This window comes from Oryzias latipes, chromosome 1 (genome assembly GCF_053564925.1).
Source record: "Oryzias latipes strain Hd-rR chromosome 1, Olatipes_Hd-rR_3.1".
In the NCBI taxonomy this organism is placed as follows: domain Eukaryota; kingdom Metazoa; phylum Chordata; class Actinopteri; order Beloniformes; family Adrianichthyidae; genus Oryzias; species Oryzias latipes.
The window spans coordinates 27,689,959-27,700,360 of NC_136237.1; the positions used below are offsets into that span (position 1 = coordinate 27,689,959).

The window sequence follows — 10,402 nt, forward strand, 5'->3', positions numbered from 1 at the left end:
ATATCAAATATGCATGAATATTAATAAAGATTGTATATGCATGTCTTTTCAATTCAACCTACTCTGGGTTAAACTACACAGAAATAATATCACAAATATTCAAACATCCATTGTTAATGACTAGATTTTATTCTTAAAATTGAATACAAAAGTCCATACTTCAACAGCACAGTAGATAAGGAGCTTTTAAGGCAGAATTATTTATGCATTAAAGAATACTCTTTTCTTGAGATACTGGCATCTGTGTTGAAGTTAGATAGAACCATATAAATATGCCAGGTGGTTAATCGATAGAGTCAGAGTCTACTGGATTGACAGCAGAACCACCTGTGTCTTTTTCCTCATCTGTGCTTAACACCTGCATGTTTTTAGCTGAAGACTCATTTTTGCTCCCCATGACGATGACGGAGGGTAAGTAGGTATTTTTGTGCTCATCACTCCTTTGCCGTCTACTTTTCTTCTTGTGTTTCTTCTTCTTTTTATGGTGTTTTCTTTGCTCTTTTGACTCTAAGCTGCTGCTGTTCTTTCTCTGCCTTTCTTTGGATTTTTTATGACGCCTCTCTTTAGCTTTTTTCTTGTGTGCAGTTGACACAGAGTCCTCGTCTTCATCCTGGCTGTGGTGCCTTTGTGTGGATGGGTCCTCTAAGTGTCTTGTTTTGTATTTTCTCTTCCCGCCAGGCTTGTCGCAGTATGTCTTTCTTCTCGACGAAGGGGAGCAGCTGCTGAAGGAAGTCCTGGATGGAGACCTGGTCCCGTCCCGTCCCCTTGTCCCCCTGCTGGGGCTCCCGGAGCGAGATCGAACGTGCTTCCCAGAGTACTTGTAGCTGCTGTGATGGTTGGCCTGCTTACGTGTGCAATCTGTCTCATGTCTGTGATGGCTATATGTCTGATTGTAGTAATAACTGCCTCTATCCTTATACCTCCTGTCACGTTTGGAAAAGTCTTTGCTAATGTAAGAGTAACTCCCGTCGATGGACTGACTCTGTGAGGCGTCTGGACTTCTGCTTGATTGTCTATGCTCTCCGCTTTTTGACCGTCTCTGCCTTCTGTGCTCTTTATCCTTTGACCTGTACCTTTCCCTTGGCTGCTTCTCACTGCAGTGTCTTCGGTCTGTCTCTTTATTGTGAGACTCTTTGGATGTTTTACATCTGCTTGATTTCGATGAGCCGCACTCCTCGTTTGACTTGGGATATTGATAGTTTCTCTGGTTTTCTGTTCGTCTGGAGCCGCTGCATTCACTCCTCAGTGAAGCTGCTGGACTACAACTGGGGAAACGAATGTGTTTAGGTTGGAGAGCCGCAGCTTTGGCGTCTTCACCGAAAGACTCATCAGAATCAGAGGACAGCTGAACCAGCTCGGGAGTCCTTTCTTTTGTTGGCTTAACAAATCCTATGATAACACAGTCATCACTGTCAGAAGACAGACAATCTTCATCATTACAGTTCTCCTGAGTCATGTCTATTTGGTTTCTTGGACTCACTCGCTGTTGAGGAGCCCTAAACTCTTGAACGCCCCCGTCTGAACTGCTTTCAGAGTCCGAGTCATGGACCGACAGATGACTTATCCTTCCTGGATCTGCTGTTGTTGAATACGATGGACCAGGAGTCTCATCATCCCACACAGACTGACTCAGAGAAGAAGTAGATCCTCCTGGTTGTTCTATCTCTACAAGGTTCTCCTCTTCTTCTGAGATGGCAATAACGGACGAGTTGGAGTTGCTGTCTTCGTTGGAGGAGGGGGCCGGACAGTCATAAACTGCGTGCTGGTCGTACCCCTCCATGTTGAAGGGGGACTTGGCGAAACTGATGAATTCGTGCAGGAAGTGCTCGGTTCGAGCCTGGAGGAACGGCCTCAGCTCTTCCTGAATCGCGCCGTCTTCCATATCGTAGCGTGTGATGCGTGACATGATGATATGTTGAACTATGTTGACCAAAGAGCCATGAGCTCCATACAGCACGGTGAGTTCTCTTTTTAACCAGGGCACCAATCTATGCAGGCAGGCGGGGTTTCTGCGGTAGAACTCGGCGGAGGTGTCCCGAGAGCGGCCGCCGTCTCGAACGTTGCGAACCCTGACACCCTGTCTGTACAGCTCCCTTCGGAAATTTACCATCTCTTGCTCTCTGACATTGTTCACCGTCCTGCCTTCGCTCTCGGCTCTCCTTCTGGCTGCCAACCGCGCCATCATGCGCCGAATGTAGCGATCTTGCCGCTGAAAGGGAGGATGCGCCGAAGCTTCAAACATCACCCCGTTATCCGGAGGCGGAGAGGTTCTTCCTCGCATCTGCCGATGGACACCGGTAAGAGTGGTGCGGTACCTGAACCTCACTCCCTCGAAATACCCAAAAGAGGAGTTCTCCACTTGCTGCTTCAGTTCATACTTTTGAAAGTCTTGCTCGGATTTTATACTGTGATAGATTGTATTGAACGGCTGTTTGCAGAGTGGACACTCGGCTTTGTTCTTGGACCACTCAAGAATGCAGCGAAAGCAGAACTTGTGCAGGCAACGATCCAAGTAAGAAACGTTGTGAAAACCGTCCAAACAGATGGGACACTTGGAGTCGGGAGACACTTCCACAGACATCGCTTCAGAGGTTTTTCTCCTGCCGTTTTTCTGAGCGTGCTGCAGGGCGACCTTGACAGCCGACATGATCTGGAAAAAAAATGAAGAAAAAAAATTCAAATAGAGGTCAACCTTATAAAATTTCTTATGATCTTATCAGTATAGTCCTTTTTTTATTTATGCAGGGGAATTTAAGAGGAGACTTAAACACATTTTGAAAAAAGATGTGAAATCACTAAATGCTGAAAACATTCACTTGGCTTCATGCAGAGACTACTAGTCAAGAAATTGGCAGTGAACAAATTAAATCTAAATAAAGCATTTGCTTTTGTTTTTTATGCACAAGTTAACATTTGTTAGCATGTGTGCTCACATAGTTTCTCAGTTTTCAATCTTAGGGATGACTAAGGCTGAGTATCACTGCAAAAAAACTAAATGAATCACTAAATCATTTTCGAAGAAAAGTTCAATTCAATCATTTTGGTTTTGTTAAACTTAGTCCTAAAAATATTGAGCAAACAGATTAGAGCTGAAGTCCTTTTGTGTTGGACAGGTTTTACTATCACAAAAAGAGGGCCTAGATGAATCAGGGTGTCTAAAGTAAAAGTAAAAGTGGAATGGAATGGAGGGTAGGCGCCGATGCGACCCCAGAGAGAGTCACCCCCAGTAAGCCCCGCCAGCATGTCCCACCCATCCAGTTTCTGGAGCCCTATGTGCCTGTGTGCAACGTTTGTTTGGGTGGGAGCGGGGATGAGCAGGCGGATGGGCACAACCAGGGGAAGAAGGCTCCCCCAGCCGGCCGCGGTAGGCGCCCCCCCTCCCAGGGCAGCCAGGCAGTCAGGAGGCGGCAAGCCAGCCGCAGACAAGGGCCAAAGCCGTGACAGCGCCGAGAGACAGTCAGCAAGGAAGGGGCCCGTGCCAACCCAGAGGGGCAGGAGGTCCAGCCCCTCCATTCATGCCCTGACTTCCCTAATGGACTAGCACCCCCCCCACACACACACACACCTAAAAAGAAAATAAATAAATGGAGAACTAAAAATAGATAAAAATAAAAAAATGAATAATAATAAAATAAATAAAGTAAAATAAAGAAATACATTCAAAAGAAAGTAATAATAATAATTTTAAAAGAAAAAATTTAACATTTTCTTGTTTATTTTTAAACTAATCAAATGTAAGTTTGAAGGGCTAATTTGGAAAAGTAATTAATATTAATTCATACCTAAACATGATCTTCTGAAACTAAATGGAGCTGGTTTAGGAATCTGGCTCTAGCTCTAAGTAAAATAGGGATTGGTACAGAAATCTTAAACTTACAAGTTTGACATCACAATTAATGAAGTAATATGCAGTGCAGTTTGGATCACTTTGGGTCTGGCATGAATTTGAGGGGAAATGTAACACTCATTGGGCTGAACAGAAATCCTGAGCTGTCAATTTTATGCTTTAAGTATTAGATGTAGACATATAACACTTAATTCCTTTCTTCTCCCGCAGCCTTGTACTTATACTCTTGTTTACTTTTGAACTTTTGAACATCCAACAACATATGGTGCATAGATCACAGATATGGACAACACCTTTACATATACAGTGACAAAGCCCAATTAGCATTTTTACTCAACATACAATCCAAATATATGATATTATTTACATTTATTTGGTAAAGAATGAAAAACACTAGTGTCTAGGCTTACATGAGAAACGTGAGGCAGGTTTCTCATGCAAGGTTGTCCTGGTCATGCTAAATGTAGTGACATCACACTAGTTGTTGGAACGCTTAATGGTAAAAGATGTGTGTTGTTTTCTTTATCAACACGGTTTTTAACTAATATTAAATTACCCAAAGCCTCAAATACTTTCACTGACCTTCTGTTTCTATCGTATGTATAGTTAAAATAAACATAGAGAATGAGTCTACTGTACGTGTTATAACATGGCAGCCTTTCATAATCGTCATCGCCATACTTTAACACTGTCCCCCGAAATATGATTATCTGAGTCTATTCTTTTCTCCAATTGAAAGAGCGTCAGGATAAAGAGCTTTTCGCACTCTATCAAATATTTCGTCAAATGTCGTTTTGTAATTTGTAACGTTCGTGTTTTGTTTGTCTGATTCTGTTTAAGCTAATAGCCTGATTTCTTGTCTTGAGCAGCTAATGACATCAAAACCCAAGTATAGGCTTGACACAAACATATAAGCCTCTCCAATATTTCTAGACTTATTTTTTACAAACACATAAACAGTAAGTATAATATAATAAGGGGATACATTCCCCAATAAAACTTAGCAGGCTAGCTAAGTTGGCTAGCACACACAGCGGCTAAAGTTTAGCCAGCAGAGCTAACAAAACAACCACACATCGGTTCAGTAAGTTCATAAAAAAGGTGTCGAGTTTACCTTCGACTTCGTTGAAGCCGTGTGCCACAGGATATGGGTTAAACCTCTAGTCTGGTAGAAACACAGTCAATTTAAAAAAAAATAAAAAGTAAACGGTCGTATTAACCCTTCCTTCCTCAGACTTCATTACGGAAGCTATTAATAGTCGGTACAGGTTTCCGATTTTCAAAATAAAATGTCAACAAGTCCAAACACAGGAAATTATAGCTTGACTGTAGACAGGAACTTTGTTTACATTTTTATGTTCGTAGGAAATGGCCAAAAAATTGAAAACATTAACAGTTTTCCAATAATGCATTACTGCCCATTATTGGCCTATAAGTGCACGTCTAACTTTAAACGATCTAATGAAAAGAGTACCATTCCCCATTAAAAGAAAATTAAAGACCCCAAAATCCTGTTTTTGGGGTTTATAACATCTTCCTGTAGCATTTTTCTCACAATGGAGGACATGCATATGAAAATTAAGATCAAAATTGCATTTGGGAGTATTTGTTTATTCAAATCGTCTTGAGTTCGTTAGATGAAAAACTGCTGTTGGAAAAATCTTATAACGCTGACGTAGGTGCTACAGTTGACAGGTCCACAATTTCCCTGCTACCCTTCATTCTAAAACATCCACTAGCTGACAAATAGATCCATGATCGTCTTCGTTTTCCTCGTCTGAGATGGCATCTGCATTATAAGTGTATAACTGGCTCCAGTTGTGAGCTGTAAGCTAGTGGGGGAGAGAGAGAGTAAAGAAAGGGATGATGGGAAATGAGTGAAGGCTTACTCCACGCCAACAGTTCCGTCCACAACTCAGAGGTGAATTTCTGATGAACTACTGCTGCTCTGCAGAAACTGTCCTAGAAAACTGTAGTTTTTTAACTTTTGCCTAAAAACTGCTTTCTCATAACTGAAAGACCACTGGAAATGCTTTTACAATAGATCAAAAAATGATGGGAGTGGGAGATTAATGCATTGGTCATAAATCACAACACAAAATCTAAATCTATCTTCTAATGTCCTTGTTTCCCATGATTGTTAACAGTTACTGTATAAGAATTAGATGATTATATCTGCAAACTGACTTTATCCTAAGAAAAGTTTAAATCTTTCTGTCACTAATATCACCATGAGTAATATTCTGACCTTAATGCTGCAAAACCTAATGCATCAAGTTGCATTATGCTGCATTTCTATGTTCTTTAATAAATGACAATTAATTGAAATATAATCTTTTTTTGTAGAAATAATTTCACTAGAAACCAGTGAAGTTATATTTTTAGCCTTTATTGACACTTTGATGGAATTTACATAGTTTTTACAACAGAAATTTAAGAAAATGACTGAAATAGTTCTGATTTTAATGATGGCTATGAGTCTCTGGGAGATCTGGAACAACTTCCCCGGTCTCCAGAATGGTGTCACCCTGAACAGAAAAAAGGTTGATTATATACATATATTTTATGATGAATACAATAACCACAAACAGAAAGCCAAAAATGAAGACAACTTACAGGAAACAGTCTGGGTTTTAGTTCCACAATGCCGTAGGGCTTTTGCTGGAAAACAAAGCATTCATAATTAGCATGTGCTGTCAGGTGTACGGCTCTGATCATTTAACTGAAGTGAACATCTAAACAAAATGCACAACAGACACAATACTGTATCTATGGAAAATTCTAAAAAGTTTGACAATACTGTAGAAACACTTGTGACTGACTGATACGCATTAATAACATAATGTACATATTTAGAAAACACTATCCATATTTTGAGAATGATTTATTAAAAATTGACTGCAGTAAAATTGAAGATGCTGCTGATGACACACAAGGACATGTGTGCATACACAATGTGGTGTTTGAAAGTATACAATATTTCTATGTTTATGCCTGAAATCCCTTAAATTCTTCTTCATTGATAAATTCAGTGAAGCTGTGGAACCTTGTTGACATCCTAAAATGAAGGTTTTACAGCACATCTGTGCAGATGCAGTCTTATTCTGCGTGTCGCTCCTGGGATTCCTGGAAGTGCAGATGTTTTTTATAATACTCACATTCTCTGATATTTATTCTAAAGTGGGGTAAATATAATATTGTGATTGTGGAAAGATTTAATTATAATTTCAACTGTTCAGAATTGCAGCCTCGGAACTAAAATGTCCTTGCGTTTACATCCTCAAAACCTGCAGGAGAGGTGGCTACATAGGGAACACAGTCACAATAATCAGATTTTTAAAGAATTCTTCAAAAAATAAGACAGTGATTTTCTGGATTTATTTTTTCTCATTTTGTCTGTCATAGTTGAGGTATACCTATGATGAAATTAGCAGGCCTCTGTCATCTTTTTAAGTGGAAGAACTTGCACAATTGGTGGCACACTAGATAGTTTTTGCCCCATTGTAGGTGTTAAGGATTTTTTTTTTTAAGAAAAGGCATGAAAACTATATTTTAGGTCCATCCATTTTCTTTACCCGCTAAATTCCTTTTGGGGTCACAGGGTTGAGGGAGTCTGTCCCAGCTACTGCTGGGCGAAGGCAGGGTCCACCCTGGGCAGGCCACCAGTCTGTCCCAGGTCACACAATCACTCCCCCCACACACTCACACATGCACACCTAGGGGCAATTTAGAGGAACCAATGAAGCATGTTTTTGGAAGGTGGGAGGAAGCCAGAGCGCCCGGAGAAACCCACACATGCACGGGGAGAACATGCAAACTCTACACAGAAAGGTTCCAGCCGGGATTTGAACCTTCTCACTGGGAGGTGGGAGTGAAGTGAAAGTGGCATCAACTGCACCACCGTGCAGCCATTTTTTTAAATTTTAGGTCAATTTTAAAAAGGGGAAGGATAAATACTTTTTTTTCTTTTCTTTTTGTTACATATTAACTAAACATAATATTTATGTTGTTGATCTTGATACTAAACCTTTCTTATTTATATACAGCACAAAAGACAAAACAAAACAGTGTCAAATACATCTAAAAGCTTCTGCAAATGAACTCACAGCAATGTGATATTTCACACAATAGTGGACAACCCAGGCAGGAATCAGCAGTCTTGTCAATGTGAAAACTCCACCTTTGTATACTTTGTAGGTCTGAAAGAGAGAAATAAAAACACAAAATCAATAAACGATCAAAAATATATATTTCCTGCTACAATGTGTGTTTAAAGGCCAACAGCTTAAGACACCAAACTAAAGAAATAAAGACAAACATAGAACGCTTAAAAAATGCTAATCCCATAATTTAAGATGAAGTTTAACACAGAAAAATAAATACAAAAAGTAAGAATTATTCAAAATATTTCATTGCTGCCAGGGTGCCAGGGGCGGCCGTGGTGCAGCGGTAGGGCGATCGACCCATGACCCATGATCATAAGATTGCAGGTTCGATTCCCGCCTTGCACGCCCATGAGTCGAAGTGTCCTTGGGCAAGACACTGAACCCCACCTTGCCTCTGGTGGTAGGCAGGCGCCTGTGTTTGGCAGCGGAGCCGCCATCAGTGTATGAATGTGTGTGTGAATGTGTGTGTGACTGGGTGAATGGGTCTGTGACTGTAAAGCGCTTTGTCCTTGTAGGAAGAAAGGCGCTATACAAGTATACGCCATTTACCATTTAAATGGGAGAGAATGTTCTCAATTGTTGGTGGAAAAAAACCAAAAAGGAGCTTCATTGAACATGTGCTTATTGCTAAATACATTTAATATATTTTAGTATTAATGTAAAAGTTAAAATATGATTAATTAACCCAGTTAAAAAAACAATCAAAAAATAACACAAGGCAATTTTTTAATTAAAAAAAGATGTTTAGCTTTTATAATACTTTAGATAATTGGTAAATATTAAATAAGCTCATTTCTTCTTAATTGATGAAAGTCTGGTCTTTCCTGCTAAAGGTCTACAGACTATTTTGAATAGATATAAATACTTTTCTATTCATTTAAACTGCAAGGCAGCTTCTAGATCAAAAGCCAGAACAGTAAACAAAATCAAAAATAAAGCAGGATTTCCCAAACTGATGAATGTAGTGATTTCAAAATGAAAGAAAATGTGCAGATGATTTGACATGAAAACATTCAGGATCATTAGAACGGCTTCCTGTGCAAATTGAGAGTTTAAAGAGCGTTAAAAGGTGCAAAAAGACAACTACACTCTCAAAAAATGTAGATATTTATGTTTATATTTATACAAAAAGGTATTGATAATATATTTGAGTATATTATTAATACCTTTTTGTATAAAATGTATTAATAATATATTTGAATGATTTGTTTATGTTTATACATAGACACTAGGTAGTGTAAATGAAATACTTGCCAACAACTACAAAATTTAAAAAAATGTATCCTATTAAATTAGTTTAAATGTTTTATTTTTCTCTATGATAACAGCTAAACATTGTAAAGACGTTTAGGACTTTAAATACACTTTATTCCATGTTAAACAATTCGATGTAGGCTCTTTTTTTTCCAAGTCAAATTGTTGATCAAAATAAACGTTCTTGAATTAGGATAAGTCTTATAAACATAACACGCTGACGCTACTACATATTAATCTGTACCTTAAATCACAACAAAAGAATAACAGCCATTGATTTGAACGTATAAAAGGCTTGTTGTTATTCTCGTTTCCAACTAAACTAAAACAACGTAAACAGATGCTGACTGCCGGGACTCACGTAAAGCCTCCAGAGGGTCTTCGGCTCCAGAAAACCAGCCCAGAATTTGGCAACAGGACCGGGGGGTTTCGGCGTCACCACGGGCTCCCTGGGACTGAGCTCCTGGTCCTTCAGCCACTGCCTCCGCAGCTTAACTATCTGCTCGAAACGGAGCTTCTCGTCTGGTGTGTAACCACTCATTTTTTTTATTTCAGTATTTTCAACCTCGATCAACCTACAATGACACCATGGAGGACACTTCCTCTGGAGGGCACCAACGAAGAAGAACAGGAGGAAATGTCACCGGTAAAAAAGGGCTGACCTGTTTTGCATGGCGACCTCTACTGGCGGAAAATGGAAAGAAATTATTTTTCTTATGTCAAATTAAAATACACAGTCAGTATACAACAATAAACAATTTAAACACAGTCAGTGATTGTTATCATTAGCATAGAAAATAATATCATCATGAAAGTGTATTAAATTTATGAACGTGTTATATTGGCATCATGATCAACACATTTCTGAAATAAGAGTCTTCTTTTTTTGCTTTCTAAAGAAACAAAAAAAATTTTTTTTCACAGTTAAAAGGGAAGTACTTATGAAGATGATCAATAACATGTCTGTGGACGTTTTTCTAAAAAGTTCTTGAATGTCAGCAGATCCAAAGTAAGTTGATCAGCTGTCTCTGGAAAAAAAGGGAGCATTAATTTCCTTTTTAAATTGGGAAATCTCTACCAAACACTATAAGCAATAACTAATAATTAAGTGGGTGGGTGGGTTAATAATTAAGTA

The 10,402-nt window shown here is 39.2% G+C and overlaps 2 protein-coding genes across 2 annotated transcripts; both read right to left on the reverse strand.

Annotated features, from left to right (window-relative positions):
* Positions 1-106: 106 nt before the first annotated feature.
* On the reverse strand, positions 107-5,121 carry LOC144994477 (E3 ubiquitin-protein ligase Topors-like). The gene is made up of 2 exons (XM_078952390.1): positions 4,962-5,121; positions 107-2,650 (listed from the first exon to the last, which is right to left on the reverse strand). The coding sequence occupies exon 2, from the start codon at positions 2,645-2,647 to the stop codon at positions 284-286; it is 2,364 nt and encodes a 787-aa protein (XP_078808516.1). The 5' UTR covers positions 2,648-2,650; positions 4,962-5,121; the 3' UTR covers positions 107-283.
* A 1,099-nt stretch (positions 5,122-6,220) lies between these two features.
* On the reverse strand, positions 6,221-9,895 carry LOC101165205 (NADH:ubiquinone oxidoreductase subunit B). Its single transcript, XM_023957282.2, has 4 exons — positions 9,629-9,895; positions 7,954-8,046; positions 6,464-6,508; positions 6,221-6,375 (listed from the first exon to the last, which is right to left on the reverse strand). Exons 1-4 carry the CDS (start codon positions 9,806-9,808, stop codon positions 6,310-6,312), a joined length of 384 nt encoding a protein of 127 aa, XP_023813050.1. The 5' UTR covers positions 9,809-9,895; the 3' UTR covers positions 6,221-6,309.
* Positions 9,896-10,402: the final 507 nt, after the last annotated feature.